We start from the raw sequence: 18,387 nt of genomic DNA on the forward strand, positions 1-18,387 counted from the left end.
GCTATCACTCCAGTGCTTGGGAAAATCCTCAACCTTTCTTTGCTTTATCCTTTTTTTTTTTTTTTTTTTTTTTTAAACTGAGTAAGACAGAGTCTCACTCTTGTTGCCCAGGCTGGAGTACAGTGGCGTGATCTCCGCTCACCACAACCTCCGTCTCCTGGGTTCAAGCGATTCTCCTGCCTCAGCCTCCTGAGTAGCTGGGATTACAGGCGCACATCACCACGCCCGGCTAATTTTTTGTATTTTTAGCAGAGACGGGGTTTCACCATGTTGGCTAGGTTGGTCTTGAACTCCTGACCTCATGATCCACCTGCCTCAGCCTCCCAAAGTGCTGGGATTACAGGCGGGAGCCACCGCGCCCAGCTGATTTTAATCTTTGCTTTACAAAGAGTTTTTTTTCTCAAAGTTCAGAGCTTGTGAAGCAGAGACTAACGGCAGCATCTTACTTGGACATCTGCTAAATTATCACTCCACTGCGGTCCCTTCCCTCAGCCTGGGAAAGTCCTCAGCCTTTCTTTGCTTAATCCTCTTGAGGACAACAACAAGCCAAACAGGACTAGGCTGTGTGGTTTGCTACGAATACTTTTCCTCCTCACTCAGTGGTGAGTTGAACAGTACAGGAAGAAGAAAAGGAGAGATGAGAGCAGATGGGAATAGTCTGTCCCAGACGCTGTGGGATTCTGACGCTGTGTGGTGTGGCGGGGCCTGGGACTGAGAAGGAACAAGGGGCGCGGGCTGAGGGGAGGCGGAGGAAGTGCCGCAAGGGCTGTCAGGGGCAGCCTCACCTTGATGGAGGCTCCGGCGAATCTCGCCAGCTGTTTGATGTGTGCCCCTTTCTTCCCGATGATGGCACCCACAGCCTGGGTTGGGATGAAGAGATTCACAATCTCCTGCTCTGGATACTTGGGAGGGCAAGACAAGAAAGAAGACATCATTCTAACTGGGCTTTCTCCTCCAGGCACTGAGCAGGTGCCATGCGCCTCACCACGAACCCCATGGTGGGAAGGCCCCACAACCCCAGGCAATGGCTAAAACGGTGGCTGGGATCCTTCTGCGGCCTATGGCTCTGCAGGTGTGGAGCCTGAGGAAGGGACATGAGCACAGGCAGCGCTGGTGACAATCAAGGGTCTCTCAAGCATCTCAGTTTGTTGGATTCTAAGAGCTGTCTGTTCACAGGTTTTCTGTCTTACACAAATGCGATCTGTATCTCTCCTGCGTCTTCCAAGAAATCAAAGCAGCTATGAAACACACATGGCTGAGGACAGCCCCCAAGGCATCTGTGAGAGGGAATGGACAGGTGCTCCGCCCATCTGGTAGCCAGAGAAGCATTTCACAAGGAAACCTGCCCTGACCCGGCTGCGTGGTGACAGCCCAGATTGATGGGGTGCACCACCCCTCCTGGGACCCTGTGACAAAAGGTAGAGGCTCTTGGGCAAGGCTGCCAGGGTTCCTTGCAAGTGGGGTCTGTGTGAATGGCATGACCTGATTTGCTAGACTTTGTCCAAAGAGCTTTGGAAACTCTGCTCTTCAGGGCCAACAGTGCCTCCTCACCCAGCCTCCTGCTCACTCGTCCACAGCAGCTCCTGCCACCTGGGAGGCGTGTGAGCACACGCACGCTGTGCAATGGGAAGGGCACCCGCCTCTGAAGAACCCTGGGGACGCCCAGGTGCTGGGCAGTTTGGCTCATGCTTTGAGGGGCGTCACTCCCAGGACAACCCAGAGCCACAGGAGACAGAAGCTGCACTGTGAATGTTCACTGGCCAGCCCATCAAAGGCCAAGCGGGCCCAGCCCCAGGAGAGAGAAAAGCGGCAGACGCGGCTGAACTGGGAGGCACTTACAGAGTGATGATGCGGGAACGGCCCAAACTGGTGATGGGGGTACAGGCTGGAGAAGTATCCGGAGTGGGTCTGCGCATGAGAGAAACGGTCAGTGGGCAGGTGCCCTCAGGGACCATCACCATCCTCAGGGAGGCAAGATCTCCCACACGCAACACAGGCTCTCCGTGGCATCAGCCGGCTCCACTGTCGTGTCTACATGCCTGTCCCTCTGCGTCTCAGATCTCTGCTCCACTTTTCCCACTCAGACCACGGAACGCGTGGCGAGATGTCCCCCGGTTGCCGAGGCTCTCTGGGCTAAATATTCATCATCTCTAAGCTGAGTCATGCTTGAGGCTTCCTAGGAACATACCATGGGTGTGAATGCACTCACACATACACACCCACTGACACTTGCACCCATGGCCCCTGGTGGAGAGGCGGGGCCAGTGCCTTCCATTTTCTGGAATGGAATGATGAGTCGTAGATTCAAAAGAACAGTGTGTGCTGGACAATACCCCAGGAGTTATTCGGAACGAGCAAACGTGTTCCTGGGGAGACAGATCAGTCAGCTCCATATGAGAATTCCAGAAGGACTGGAAAGAATCCTGACAAGGGAGAAATTTAAAAGGAGACTGAACTTTGGGCATCCAAAATGGAAGAATCACTTGGGTCTGCGAATTTGAGACTAGCCTGGGTAACATAGAGAGACCCCATCTCCGTAAAACATTAGCTGGGTGCGGTAGTGTGCACGGTGGTCCCAGCTACTCAGGAGGCTGAGGTGGGAGGATCATGCGAGCCCGGGAATTTGAGGTTGCAATGAGCTATGATTGCACCACTGCAATGGTGCCATGCCTGGGTGACAGGACAAGACCACATCTCCATAAAGCAGAAAAAAAGAGAAAGACTGAAAGGAGAGAAAAAAAGAATGAATGTGGAGAGGGAGGAGCAGGAAACAGGAGGGCAGATATGGACAGAAAAAAGTAGAGCTATTAAGAAAATAGAAATTTAGAAAGTAGTTTTTTTTTTTGAGATGGAATTTTGCTCTTTTGCCCAGGCTGGAGCAAAGTGGCGTGATCTCAGCTCACTCCAACCTCCGCCCCCTGGGTTCAAGTGATTCTCCTGCCTCAGCCTCACAAGTAGGTGGGATTATGGGAACCTGCTACCACACCTGGCTATTTTTTTTGTATTTTAAGTAGAGAAGGGGTTTCACCATGTTGGCCAGGCTGGTCTCGAACTCCTGATCTCAGGCAATCCACCCGCCTCAGCCTCCCAAAGTGCTAGGATTAAAAGTGTGAGCCACCATGCCTGTCCAAGTAGCTGCTTTTTACTGAACAGCTACTGTGCATTAGATACTAACATAGCTATTTTGTGTGTATTCATAAACTCTTTTAATCCTGATAAGAGTCCTATGAGAGGGAACTATTTCTCATTTGATATATTCTACTTTTTTCCTTTTGAGATGGAGTTTCGCTCTTATTGACCAGGCTGGAATGCAATGGCATGACGTCAGCTTACTGCATCCTCCACCTCCCGGGTTCAAGTGATTCTCCTGCCTCAGCCTTCCAAGTAGCTGGGATTACAGGCATGTACCACCAAGCTCAGCTAATTTTGTATTTTTTCGTAGAGACAGAGCTTCACCACATTTATCAGGCTGCTTTCAAACTCCTGACCTCAAGTGATCCACCCGCCTCAGCTTCCCAAAGTGCTGGAATTGCAGGCGTGAGCCACCGCACCCAACCGGACACATTCTTACAGGCAGAATGCTGACCTGAGACAGCAGAATTGTGAGCTGTGCTTTATATAAGGCCCGGTCAACAATGACATCACTCTTCCAGGAAAGGAGGTGAACAGCACTGGGCACCATGGAACCAATCCCTGCAGGCCAACCCTGCAAGATGGTCTCCCAGTAAGACAATTCCAACAGTGGTCAGACATGGACCGGGCTTGGTGTCTGCTGACCCAGCTTTCATTTGAGGACCCCTGAGCAAATGTCACAGTGACAGGCATGCTCTCTATCTCCCGAATTTCCTGACGGTTAGGACTTTGTCGTATAAGCCATTAGGGACAAAATGAAACCATTGCCCTTTCTGAGCTTGGAGAGAGAAGGCAGAGATGTGAACAACCTGAGAAGCTGCTCCAGGGGTGTGTAGGTTACCAGCCACACATGCGGGCCACAGAGGGCCCGCCTCAGTGAGAGCCTCGCTTGGATTTGGAAAGCGGCTGCAGCAGCCCCTCATGCCCACAAGAGGGCGCCATGAGACCAGCAGTCTCTTGGCAACCTTAAGTTTTACAGGAAGGTGGGTGACGCGGTTCTCTCTCTTCTCTACCTCTTTCTTAAGGGCCCCCTGGAAAGAACATCAGCTCCAGATCTTTGTCTGCAGGGCCATGAAGAACTGGGGTAGAATTCATGCAACTTTTCTGCTCAGAACTCTCCTCCAAGGAAACGGCACTTCAGCCCTCCTCCCCCAGAAGAATCAGGCCTCCCGGCAGAAATAATTCTTTTAAACTACGATGTGCCACTTCCAAACTCACGTGAGGCCAGGAATAGACAAGCCACAGTGTAGCTCCTATTCTGGATTCAAATATTCTCACATAAATACTATCAAATTTAGACTTCCTACTCAGGGTTAGAAAGAGATTTTTAAAATTAGCTGTCAAAGGATAAAAAGGACAAATTCTCTTTTATTCATGAGTCACAGCTGGAAAACTGTCACAGGGAAAGAATCTTGAACTCTGCAATCAGGAACTTGTCTCTAGCGGAGGCTGTGCCATTCGCCCCTGTGTACAGAAGTTAGTTTTTGGAGTCAGAAGATTTGAGTCTCTGAATCACCAGCTCTACGAGTTGGAAAAACTTAACCTATCTGAGTCTTATCCATAAATAGACTCAAATAATATCTTATAGTATTGTTGTGAGGGTTGGTTCATTCATTCATTCAGAAGGCATTTGAGGTCAGGAGTTGGAGACCAGCCTGGCCAACATGGCAAAACCCTGTCTCTAGCAAAAATACAAAAATTAGCTGGGCGTGAGTGGTGGGCACCTGTAATTCTAGCTACTCAGGAGGTTGAGGCAGGAGAATCACTTGAACCCAGGAGGCAGAGTTTGTACTCTAGCCTGGGAGACAGAGCAGGACTCCATCTAAAAAATAAATAAATAAATAAAAAAGTGTCTCTTATCAGAGCAAACTTTCTATTTCCCATTCCCTTCCCATATGTTCCCTTTTCCTGGGAGAACTGTGGGTTCAAGCTACGATGTGTGACCATCTGATACACAAGGGCAAGGATCCGGCATAGGAATTACATTTCATTGATCTTTTGTATTCTATTTTTCATTCCAATTTCATTTATTTCCACCCTGATCTTTATTACTTCATTTTTTCTACTAGTTTTGCTGTTAATAGGATGTAACACATTGACTGATTTGCATATGTTGAACCATCTTTGCATGCTAGGGATAAATCCCACTTGGTCATGAATGGTCTTTCTAATGTACTGCTGAATTCGGTTTGCTAGTATTTTGAGGCATTTATATGAATTATGTTCAAATATTTAAATGGTTTCAGTGTGATGCCAGACTGCAAAGCCGGCGGGTGCTCCCTCTGGGCACCAGGAACATGGGCCTTGGGAAGGGGCGAGGACTTGGCCAGAGGGTTCGGTGTTGTGGACACAGCTTTCTAAGATGCAAAAGGTGCACTGCTCTACGCCAGCTTGTCCAGGTGTCTGCTGACATGGCAGCTGCCTGTCCTGCTCTCATGGGACAACCTGAGAAGCTGGAGGGAGCTAGGATTGGCGAGCCAGCAAGAGGTAGAGCCGAGATGCTCACACAGATCTCTGTGCCTGCCTCTGCAGCCCAAGATCTGAATGCTGCGCTCACCTGGGACATTCTGAACCCACTGGTTCACGTGAAGTGTGGGGAGCATGCTATGAAAAAGCTCCCCTAAGGATTGTAATTATGCTCTCTGTTGAGTTCATTTAAATATATAAATGGACAACTAAAATCCATTAGACACATATAAAGAATCAACAGCATGAAGGGGAGGGGCCCAGCTGCACAAGACACGCGAACGACCCCAGCGAGTTAATGCAGGGAGAAGGGAGAGCTTTTTACAAAACTGTGGTTTGATCTCCTAGTGAGATTCAAGAGGACAGTGCTTCAATAATTTGTACATAGACTGCTACAAGAAATGAACAACCGAGAACCAGAGTGATCCTGGATATGAAAAACATGGTTAAGTAAACACTCAGTAGAGGATGCACGACAAGCAGCACAGACACTGCTGAGAAGACCATCGAGGCAGGGACTATTAAACCACACAAACCCAAGACAACGTGTGGATGTGGACAGACACAAAGAGTAGAGTGAGATTTGCTGTAACTCTCCTGTTCTGGAGTGGGAACCCCAGAGGAGAAAGCAAAGTAGATGGAAGAGAAGGAACACCGAAATTAATTATGGAAGCAAAACATTCTCCTGAGCCAAAGAAAAACTCTGATCTTCAGATCCAAGCACCCAGAATTAGGTTCCTGAATTCCAAGGGTAAAGGCAAAATATTATAAAAGGCAAAAAAACTTATAGACAGCGGGGGTGGGGGGGAAAAGCCAGGTGTGGTGATATGCACCTGTAGTCCCAGCTACTCAAGAAGCTGAGGCAGCAGGAGCATCACCTGAGCCCAGGAGTTCGAGACTGCAGTGAGCTAGGATCACACTACTGCACTCCAGCCTAGGTGACAGAGAGAGCTGGACCCTGTTTCTTTAAAAACAAACAAACAAACAAACAAACAAACAAACAAACAGAAGAAAAGATATCTACAAAAGAAATAATGCTAGAAGTAACATTTTTAGAGTTCTAAAGGAACTATATAGCCTGGGTGTGGTGGCTCACACCTATAATCCCAGCACTTTGGGAGGACAAGGCTGGCAGATCACTTGAGGTCAGGAGTTCAAGGCCAGTCAGGCTAACATAGCAAAACTGTGTCTCTACCAAAAATACAAAAATTAGCCAGGTGTGGTGGCGTGTGCCTATAGTCCCAGCTACTGGGGAGGTTGAGGCATGAGAATCACTTGAAGCTGGGAGGTGGAGGCTGTACTGAGCCAAGATTGCACCACTGCACTCCAGCCTGGGGGACAGAGTGAGACTCCGACTCTAAACAAATAAATAAAGGAACTGTGACCCTGGAATTTCTAGACACCCAGAATTCATTCACATGTGAAGGAAAAAGAAGGGCATTTTCAGATACAGAAAGGCTTAGAAATTATACTCGTTTTCTGTGAAAACTTGTTTGAGAAAATACTCCAGTCAAACAACAACAAAAAATTCAAATACGTAACTCAAAAAATGATAGGGTAAGGAACACACGAAGCTGTCTGTAGTGAGCAATGACACCAGCAAGTTTAGTTAATTCTCAATAACTGGATTCTGTGGTTGTGTATTTATTAAAATAAAGCAAGCTTAGGCCGGGTGTGGTGGCTCATGCCTGTAATCCCAGCACTCTGGGAGCCCAAGGTGGGCAGATCACCTGAGGTCAGGGGTTCAAAAGCATCTTGGCCAACATAGCAAAACCCCATCTCTACTAAAAATACAAAATTAGCCTGGCATGGTGGCTAATCCCAGCTACTTGGGAGGCTGAGGCAGGAGAATCTTTTGTACCTGGGAGGCGGAGGTTGCAGTGAGCCGAGATGGCACCATTGCACTCCAGCCTGGGCAACAGGAGTGAAACTCCATCTCAAAAAAAAAAAAAAAAAAAGAGAAAGTTTGCTTTAAAAATAAGCGGTCTGGTCTGTGTAGAGAAAAATTAGGAATGAAAAAAAGCTGTGAAGTATCCTGAGCCCCAATTTGGTAATGTATTAATCTTGAATAATGCTTGTGAATGAAAATAGTAAGTAAAACACTCACAAAATTCACATTTCTTCTGTTGTGAATAAATACTTACTGAGAACTTACTAAATACCAGGCATTGTGCTAAGTGTTTAGATACAAACAATGTATGTTACATTTTCTTTTTCTTTTTTTTTTTTTTTTTAAAGACGGGGTTTCACCATGTTGGTCAGGCTGGTCTTGAACTCCCAACCTCAGGTGATCCGCCCACCTTGGCCTCCAAAGTGCTTGGATTACAGGCATGAGCCACCATGCCCGGCCACATTTTCTTTAAAAAACTGCCTATTAATAAAACATAATACATTTGAATTGTATATATAGGTAGAAACTGTATATGTATGTATGTATGTCAATACATATATCTCTGCCCTATATATTTTAATAAATGATCAACACTCATGAAATATTCTTACTTGAGCTAACAAGTTCTTTTTTATAATAAATGAGCTCCTAGTTGATGAATTTGCTATTGGTTTCTTTCTTTGCTAGTTACAGCATACTGTATTTAAGAACACGTGTTGTTAGAAGCAGTGGCTCACGCCTGTAACCCCAGCACTATGGGAGGTCGAGGCTGGAGGATCACGAGGTCAGGAGTTCAAGACCAGCCTGGCCAACATGGTGAAACCGTGTCTCTATTAAAAATACAAAAGTTAGCTGGGTGTGGTGGCAGGCACGTGTAATCTCAGCTACTCATGAGGCTGAGGCGGGAGAACTGCTTGAAACCAGGAGGCAAAGGTTGCAGTGAACTGAGACCGTGCCACTGCATTCCAGCCTGGGCGACAGAGAGAGACTCCATCTCAAAAAAAAAAAAAAAAAAGAACACACGTTTAGAGGATGGTTTAATACGAATTTGCCCATTAGGAAGAAGTCCTAAGCAATGTTGACTTCACACTACATTGGATTCACCTGTACTCAAGCACGGCCTTTAAATGAAAGCTTCCGTTCTGATCCCACATAGCAGAGGAATGCTGCTGCCTGGAGGTGCCCAGCGCATAAGCACACCTCCACCAGCTGAGCTACTTACAGCGAAGGGGTGGTAGGGGGCAGCGGGGGGAGCTCCGCGGGGCCCTGCTGGTGGAGAGAGCACGGACAGTCCTGTTGAAAAGATGCCAAGTGCGCTGAGGTTCAACCCTGGGATCAGATTGGCTTGTTGCTGGGAATAGAAACGGAGAAAACAGATGAAGGGAGGAGACCAGAGAGGCCCGCACGCCTGGGTCAACCTCCCTCTCTTGTCTGAGTGGCAGCAGCGTCTCCTGATCGGCTCTGCCCAGGCTCCGTGGACGTCTTCCTACGCCATATCAGAGGTGGGGGCTACATCTCAACCTGACCATGGAGTTCCTTCAAGGCTTCTCTGCCGCCCTTGGGAGTGTCTACATATCTTATCACTGCAAATGAGGCTCTTCCTGGGGATGGCAGCCACCTTGCCAGCCTCACTCCTGCCAACCTTTCGTCTCCAACCTGGCCAGTCCTGCTCCCTAATTACCTTGGGCACCTGCACATGCTATTTATTTCCTAGGCAAGCAAGTGCTTTTCTACCTTCCCACCTGGCTAACTCCTACTGACCTGTGGGTTTCACCTGAGCACAGATGACCCCTCATGCAGGAAGCTTTCTCTCATCCCTCTCTCATCCCTCCAATGCCCTCTCTGTGCTGTCCAGCATTCCTGCTTCCCTAAGACAGTACACATTACATGGTATTTAGACAGCCTGTTTAGTTACCTCTTCCCCTTTTAGACCAAGAGTTTCCTTGCAGACAGAGACTGTCATACTTCGTGTTGTGTTCTCAGTGCCTGGTACATAGTAAGTACTCAATAAATATTTGTTGAATGACTGTTTAAAACAAATTGGATTAACAGTGTTTTCTAACTCTATCCAGGGAAAGATCAGACCCTTCACATGATGTAAATTCCCACACAGATAAACTCCACTATCCAGGTTTGGGATGGTTTACAACTTTCTCTCTTTACTACTTAGTTGTCAGCTTTGTGATCATCTTGCTTGCTTGCTTATCTTACATTTCAACATGGGGCTGCTCACACAGGCTGAGGGTGGGATTTAACTACACAGCTGTTCAGAGACAGAGGAACGTGGTCACCCACTCCAGGCTGTATCCAACCTGCTTCCGTCTTTGTTTCCCTGAACGCGAAGCAATTTCCTAACATTTTCTATTTTCTCATCTTTGGCTACATTCACTCTGTAACTTGCCTTTTTTTTTTTTTTAAACAGCTGAAATAGTAGGACTCATATCCTTCACCTTTACCTCATTTGGTATATAAGATGCAGTAATTTTGTTATTCACCTACCAGTGTGTGAGTTTGGCACAGACACGAATGAATCTAAGTGGAAAGCTCAGGTGAAGATGTGTGAATCACTCAAACCCTTCTGCAGCTTTTCCAGGTGTTCACAGAAAGAGATGTTTATCATAAGATGTCAAGAACCCACAGGAAGAAAATGAGATTGTCAGATGACACTTCCACAAATGTATCCAGGCCTGAGAAGAAGACCACATTGCAGTCTCCTGCTCTACCGCTCCTCATCAGGGCCCGTCATTATCATGTGATGTGGGCTGCTAAGGTGGGGCTGGTGGGAGGTGGGGACAGCAGAAACTGCTGCATTCAGGGACCTGGGTTCAACTCGCAGAGCACTTTGTCGACATTTATTTCTCTAAGAAATACTATCAGGTCTGAAATTGGCTTCAAGGTCATCCAACAGGTACGCAAAGGGGACATGGATGAGGTCTTACAGGAAACAAAACAGGCCGTGAGGTAATAACTGCAAACGCCACACTATGGGTGCGGGCTTACTGGAGCACCCTTTTCACTTCCGTATATGCTCAAAAAATCTAATTAAAAAGCAAAAAAATGTACTCCTCTGAGCTGAGCTGGACTTTTGCTGTTGGCCAAATATTTCGAAGGTTTTTTTGTTTCTGAATGCCAGATGAGTGTCTCCCCATTAAGAATAAAAATTAGGTAGTAATCACAGGAAGGACGAACCGAAGTGAGTCTGCTGAAGTACCAGCAAGAGCTCGAGTGGTTGACAACACTTATCGGGCAATCTAAAAGTGCAGACCAGCAAGCAAGGGAGGAAATCAGAAGTTAACTTTATGCATTTTTAAAATTTTTTTTTTTTGAGACGGAGTTTCGCTCTTGTTACCCAGGCTGGAGTGCAATGATGCAATCTCGGCTCACCGCAACCTCCGCCTCCTGGGTTCAAGCAATTCTCCTGCCTCAGCCTCCTGAGTAGCTGGGATTACAGGCACGCGCCACCATGCCCAGCTAATTTTTTGTATTTTCTTTTTTTAGTAGAGACGGGGTTTCACCATGTTGACCAGGATGGTCTCGATCTCTCGACCTCGTGATCCACCCGCCTCAGCCTCCCAAAGTGCTGGGATTACAGGCTTGAGCCACCGCGCCCGGCCTGCATTTTTTAAATTTAAAAAGTAACAGGATGATATTACAATAAGGTTTGGAAGGCTACATACGTGGAAAAAAAAAATCCCACTTTTCTAGCATACCAGCTATTTTTATTTTTGTATGTAGCCTTCCAGTCATTCTGAACCATGTTATTTTACAAAATCGTAACTTTAGTTATATACTGTTATATCTTGCTTTTCTTATTTATTTATTTAGAGATGGGGTCTCACTCTGTTGCCCAGGCTGGAGTGCAGTGGTGTAATGCCAGCTCACTGTAGTAGTCTGAATCCCCTCGGCTCAAGTGATCCTCCTGCCTCAGCCTCCCGAGGAGCTGGGACTACAGATGCATGCCACCACACCCAGTTATTCCTGCTCTTCTTAATAAACATTGTATCATAAGCTATTCTTTATTTCAGTCTTCAAAGTTATAATTTTAATGCCTTCACACGGTTTTGTCCAGTGTATTTATCAATTTACCAGTTGGTTTCCTGATTATTTTCATGCCTTTATCCTAGGAAATCAGGAAAAACTCTGTATACCTAACCTAAGGCACTTCCTCATTAGCTGAATGACAATTATTCTTAGAGAGTCTTGAGCACTACCTGAAAACACATGTGAAAACCTGCGGAGAAGAACGCAGTAGGGACTTACATTAACAGCCAGCATATCATTTTCAAAGGCCTCACGAAGCTTCTTCATAATCTCTATCTCAGCACAGGCACAGGCCTCGACTGTGCCCTTCACAGTGATGGTTCTTTCCGGGTTGTATATGCTCAAATCCTGCAAACTGACCCATGAGAAGAAGAGAGAAATGTGGTTTTCAACAGGAAAGATAAAATGCCCAAAAAAAAAAAAAAAAAAAATCACAAACAAGTCTTGGTGGAGAGAAGACTCAGTTCTCCCACAACACACTGTGGTGTGGAATCCCTGCCATCTTATTTCATATCTTACTAGTGATTTAGATCACATCCATAGTGAAAAATGGCCACCTGGTAAGTATTTACATATTTTTTTCAAAAAAATGATGATGGAGATAATTGCATCACTTATGATTATATTCCCATTTTAGGGAAAAGTAGATGAAAGAACTGGACATACTGAAATGCTCAGATGTTCCATTATTGGCATGATTAATCTGAATAAGTGGCTTACGATGAGATTGTTATCTTGGTCCCTGTTTCATGTTCAATTTTCTTCAGATTTCTGCCTTCTTTTCCAATCAGTCTTCCAACCAAGCCATTGTGGGCCAAGATCTTCAGAGGAATCTCTTCGGCTCTAAAAGAGATAAGCAACAATTTAACACTTCAGACAGGTATAATAGTTGTCTCCCAAAAATCATTATCTTGCTTTTTTCTTAAAAATGGAAGTCATTTTGTTCAGGTACCAAATGGTGATGGGATTTAGGAGAGGTCAGGTCCCTCACCGACCCTAGTTCATGAATTTTGATTAGCATAAGCCAAACTGTAATAATCCTACTCCCTCGTAGTAACTGGTTGGAAGCGGATCCATGAGGCTCATCTGGCCAGAGGGTATTACAAGAACTCTATTGGGTGAAGAATGTTCTCCCTGCTCTTAAAAAAAAGGTACAAGGGAAAGTGATGTTAGCAAGATAGCAGAACAGGAAGAAATAGGTCTCTTTCCCCTACAGACAAATCAAATCAACAATAGACAGACTTGTTGATTTGAGGAATACTTCTGTGAGAACTCTAAAAATCAGCTGAGAAGCTATACTATGAAGTCCATTGTAAACTAAGAAGGAATTCCAGGCCAGGTGCCGAGATTCACACCTGCAATTCCAGCAGTTTGGGAGGCCAAGGTGGCCAGATGGCCCGAGCCCCACAGTTCAAGACCAGCCTGGACAATATGCACACAACATTTTGGCTTGTCTGGAAGGTGCCAGAAAATCTGTTTTTTGTGTCACTGATTCAGAGTACTGACAGGATCAGCATCAGAGTTCAGAAGCTGCTGAAAACAAAGGCAAGCAGCATTTAAGGACTACAGTTCTGCAGTCAGACATCAGAGGGATCAAGAGATCAGAAAAGGTTTGAGAGGTCCTAGAACCTCTAGCTAGGATTTCAGGTCTTCCATTGCCCAAAGCCAGTACACAAAGACTGTGAGAAGTGGTGGCTTTTTAAAAGCACCCAAATCCCAACAAAAAAGTTTACTAGGCATAGAAAGAAACAGAGAAACATAACCCAATCAAAGGACCAAAATAAACCCCCAAAACTGACTCTCAAGAACACAGATCTACATGCTCCCCAACCGATAATTAAAATAATTGTAAAGATGCTCAGTGAGCTAAACAAGAACACAGACAACTAAATAAAGTCAGAAGAATGATGCACGAACAAAATGAGAGTATGAACAACAAGACAAATTCTAAAGAACAACCTAACAAATTCTGGAGCTGAAAAATACAACCGAACAGAAAAATTTGTTAGAGGAGTTCAACAGCAGACTTGACCAGGTGGAGGAAAGGACCAGCACATTTGAATATAGGTCATTTGAAATCTTCAAGTCAGAGGAGTAACATAAATAAATAAAATGAAGAGAGCCTAAGGGACCTATGAGACCTGCCAAGTAGATCAATATAAGCATAACGGGAATCCCAGAAAGGGAAGAGGGAAGAAAGGGGGATAGAGCTTATTTGAAGAAGTAATGGCTGAAAACTTTTCAAATATAAGGAAAGAAATGTGCATATAAATCAAATAACTTAAAAGAACTCCAACTGGGACCAATCCACAGAGAACCACACTGACACACATTATAATCAAACTAAAGTCAAAGTCAAAGATAAACAGAGTATCTGGTAAGAGGCAAGAGAAAAGCGACTGTGACATACAAAGGAACCTCCGTAACACTATCTGCAGATTTCTTAGCAGAAACTCTGCAGGTCAGAATATAATCAACAAAACTAAGAGTTGGTTATTTGTAAAGATCAACCAAACTGAAAAATCCTTAATTAGATTAAGAAAAAAATAGAGCATTAAATAACTAAAATCAGAAATTAAAGAGGGAACACTACTACCAGTACTACAGAGATAAAAAGGGTTATAAGGAATATTATGAACAACTGTATGCCTACAAATTTGATAACCTAAAAGTAATGGATCAGTTCCTGGAGGGAACATACAACCTACCAAGATTGAATCATGAAGAAACAGAAAGTCTGATCAGACCAATAATTGAATCAGTAATCAAATGTCTCCCAACATAGAAAAGCCCAGGACCAGATGGCTTCTTCGGAGAATGCTACCAAACATTTAAGGAAGAATTATCACCAATCCTCCTCAAACTCTTCCAAAAAAAATGAAGAGGAGGGAACATTTCCAAGCTCATTCCGTGAGGCCAGCTTTACCCTGATTGCAAAGCCAGACAAAGACACCACAAAAAAAGAAAATTTCAGACCAGTATCTCCGAAGAGTATTGATGCAAAAATCCTCAACAAAATACTAGCAAATCAAATTCAGCATATGAAAAGGATTATATGCCATGACCAAGTGGGATCTGTTCCTGGAACGGAAGGTTTGTTCAACATACAAGAATCTGTGGCCGGGCGCGGTGGCTCAAGCCTGTAATCCCAGCACTTTGGGAGGCCGAGGCGGGTGGATCACAAGGTCGAGAGATCGAGACCACCGTGGTCAACATGGTGAAACCCCATCTCTACTAAAAATACAAAAAATTAGCTGGGCATGGTGGCGCGTGCCTGTAATCCCAGCTACTCAGGAGGCTGAGGCAGGAGAATTGCCTGAACCCAGGAGGCGGAGGTTGTGGTGAGCCGAGATTGCGCCATTGCACTCCAGCCTGGGTAACAAGAGCGAAACTCCATCTCAAAAAAAAACAGCGTTGGGGAGGATGTGGAAAAACTGAAACCCCTGTGCACCGTTGGCGGGTTGTAAAGTGGAGCAACTGCTATGGGAAAAAGTACGAAGGCTCCCCTAAAAAATTAAGAGTAGAAAAAAAAAATAAGATAGTCATTTTTTTTTTTTTTGAGATGCAGTCTTGCTCCGTCACCCAGGCTGAACTGTAGTGGCATACTCTCGGCTCACCACAACCTCTGCCTCCTGGGTTCAAGTGGTTCTCCTGCCTCAGCCTCCCGAGTAGCTGGGGCTACAGTTGTGCACCACCACACCCGGCTAATTTTTGTATTTTTAGTAGAGATGAGGTTTCACCATGTTGGCCAGGCTGGTCTCGAACTCCTGACCTCAAGTGATCCACCCGCCTTGGCCTCCCAAAGTGTTGGGATTACAGGCGTAAGCCACCAAGCCTGGCCAAGATAGTACATTTTATGTTATGGTTTTTTAACCACAACTTCTAAACAAGTTTTTTGAAAAAAGGACATAAGGAAGGGATGCCCTCTTCCTCAATTCGTAACTTTTTTGGGGACACACATCTGAAATCGCTATCGCCAGCCTATTATTACCAAGGGAACATGAGACATGCTGAGGAACATAAAGCAGAAAAATGTCCTGGGTGTTTGGGCCCATGATTCAACCGACCTTGGAGCCATCCACCTCAGGACTTGTTACGTGACATGATATCCATTTACTACGGGTTATACCACTTTTATTTTCTGTTACTTGAGAGCAAAAGCATCTAACAGATGCATTACTATTGCCTCAAAATAATGGGGGTGCTTGAAGAAGCTCCATTAGAATGTAACTTTCAGAGGGTGGGAATTTTTGTCAGCTTTGTTCACTGCGTCCTGGCACATAGAACAGTCCCGGGCACATAGTGAGTGCTCAATAAATATTTGGCAAGTGAATAAAAAGCAAGTTTAGGATCTCTGTTCACCTACATCTTCTACCTCTTATTCAGTTCCTTCAGGGCTCTGTCACCTACACATGGAGGCCTTCTCTGAAATCTCCAAATCCCTGTCTCCCTAAAATTCTCATTAGGACCTCCAGTTACATGTCATGTCATCATGGGATACTACATTTTTCCACTATAGCACTTTTTAAAAAAATTTTCTTTTTTTGAGACAGAAGCTTGCTCTGTCACCACCACACTGGAGTGCAGTGGCACAATTTCGGCTTGCTGCAACCTCTGCCTCCCAGGTTCAAGCAATTCTCCTGTCTCAGCTTCCCAAGTAGCTGGGACTACAGATGCCCACCATCATGCCCAGCTAATTTTTGTATTTTCAGGAGAGACAGGGTTTCACTATATGTTGGCCAGACTGGTCTCGAACTCCTGACCTCAAGTGATCCAGTGCCTCGGCCTCCCAAAGTGCTGGGATTAGACATAAGCCACTTCACCTGGCCTCACTGTAGCATTTCTTATAGATGCACTTAATTATTTCTTGGTGTAATTACTCATTATTTGTTTAATAAGTGTCTTTCCCACTGGACTGCTCCATCAAAGCAGGAACCAATGGGTGAAGAAATGGTATGTGGGGAAGGGAAAAAAAAGCAGGAACCAAGTCCTATTCATGGTTATGGCCTCAACCTCCAGCAGTGCTTAGCACAGTGTAGGCACTTAAAAAAATTTTTTTTCTAAGATATTCAAACTCTATCTTGGCTCTACATGAAAACATAAAAACCCAAGATGTAAATTAGCCTTTTTGACTATTTAGAATTTTATTAAGTTGCTTGAACCTACATTGAAGAATCAAGGAAGGTGGCTGGGCATGGTGGCTCACCCGAAGTCAGGAGTTTGAGATCAGCCTGGCCAACGTGGCGAAACCCTGTCTCTACTAAAAATAAATTAGCTGGGTGTGGTGGCGAGCTCCTGTGATCCCAGCTGCTCAGGAGGCTGAGGCAGGAGAATCGCTTGAACCTGGGAGACAGAGGTTCCAGTGAGCCCAGATCACGCCACTGCACTACTGCTGCTTGGGCGACAAGAGTGAAATTCCATCTCAAAAAAAAAGAATCAAGAAAGGTATTATTCACAAAGTTCCCAAGAACTTGGATGAGAAATGGGCTTTTTCAAATTAAGCTGTGGCATTTGGGGGATTTCAAAAGCCCCAAGTAGAATAAATAATTCATAATAGAAAGGATAGAGTCTCCTATGAAATCTAAGAATAGATTTGTAATGTACTTCTTTTAAGAACCATTTTCATCTTCTTGGTTTTGGAACACTCATGTTTGACATTATTTGATTCATCCCTCTCTGCTCTGCCACCACTACCCACAAACAGATTTTGCAAAACTGAAAATCTCCTTTTCCTTTTTTTAGGGACAGGGTCGTGCTCTGCCACCCAAGCTGGAGTGTGGTGATACAATCATAGCTCATTGCTCAAATTCTTGGGCTCCAGCAATTCTGCCTCAGCCTCCTGAGTAGCTGAGACTACAGGTATATGCCACCATGCCCGACTAATTTTTTAAATTTTTTGTAGAGATGGAGGTCTCACAATGTTGCCCAGCCTGGTCTCAAACTCCTGGCCTCCAGCAATCATCCTGCCTCAGCCTCCCAAAGTGCTGAGATTACAGGTATGGGCCACTGCACCCAGCCTGAAAGTCTATTTTTATTGTATTATCTATTCCATCACCACTCATTCATTTATAATACAAAGTCAATTTGTTTGGTAAGAACTGTATTTGCCATTTGAATTGGGACAAGCCTCATTACACTGTGGATTCCTCACTACAACTTCATAAAATAAGGGGAAAGGGCGGGGCACAGTGGCTCATGCCTGTAATCCCAGCACTTTAGGGGAATGACGTGCCCCGATCAGTTGAGGTCAGGAGTTTGAGAACAGCCCGGACAACATGGTGAAACCCTATCTCTGCTAAAAATACAAAAATTAGCTGGGTGTTTCCAGCTGAGGAACAAACCAAAAAAAAAAAAAAATAAAAGAAAAGAAAAAAAGAAAAAAGAAAAGAAAAGAAAAAAAATTAGCTGGGTGTGGTGGTACACGCCTGTAATCCCAGCTACTTAGGAGGCAGAGGCAGGAGAATGGCTTGAACCTGGGAGGCGGAGGTTGCAGTGAGACGAGATGGTGCCACTGCACGCCAGCATAGAGCAGCAGAGTGAGACTGTGCCTCAAAAACAAAACAAAACAAAAAAAAAGGTGGGTGGGGTGGGGTGGGGGCGAGGACAGACAGAAGAAAAAAGTATTGAATAAAGCAGCCATGTGGAAACAGTTTCTGCTACTTAAGTAAATGTAATCCAACGTTAAGAGTGTAAACAGCTTAGAAGCATGGTGGGAGAAACCTTTTCCAGGACAATAAATGTTAGGTTTGGTGACAACATACATTCTACACTAGCACTGTCCAATACAATGGGCATTAGCTATACACATGGCTACTGAACTCTGAGTAAAAATAAATCATTCAGTTCCTCCACTGCAC

The 18,387-nt window shown here is 45.1% G+C and overlaps 1 protein-coding gene across 6 annotated transcripts in view; it reads right to left on the reverse strand.

Moving 5' to 3' along the window:
* The window catches only part of IGF2BP2 (insulin like growth factor 2 mRNA binding protein 2), a 179,366-nt gene that overhangs the window by 16,325 nt on the left and 144,654 nt on the right, over positions 1-18,387 (reverse strand). For 5 of the 6 annotated variants that reach the window (XM_039478877.2, XM_039478876.2, XM_074404670.1 and 2 more), the window contains 5 exons: positions 12,251-12,373; positions 11,750-11,885; positions 8,712-8,840; positions 1,840-1,908; positions 786-902 (listed from right to left, as the gene is read on the reverse strand). In XM_039478877.2, the coding sequence (XP_039334811.1) occupies positions 786-902; positions 1,840-1,908; positions 8,712-8,840; positions 11,750-11,885; positions 12,251-12,373 (574 nt within the window). The remainder of the gene's footprint in view (positions 1-785; positions 903-1,839; positions 1,909-8,711; positions 8,841-11,749; positions 11,886-12,250; positions 12,374-18,387) is intronic. The other variant, XM_039478878.2, reaches the window with a different exon arrangement.

This window comes from Saimiri boliviensis, chromosome 8 (genome assembly GCF_048565385.1).
Source record: "Saimiri boliviensis isolate mSaiBol1 chromosome 8, mSaiBol1.pri, whole genome shotgun sequence".
NCBI classification, from domain to species: domain Eukaryota; kingdom Metazoa; phylum Chordata; class Mammalia; order Primates; family Cebidae; genus Saimiri; species Saimiri boliviensis.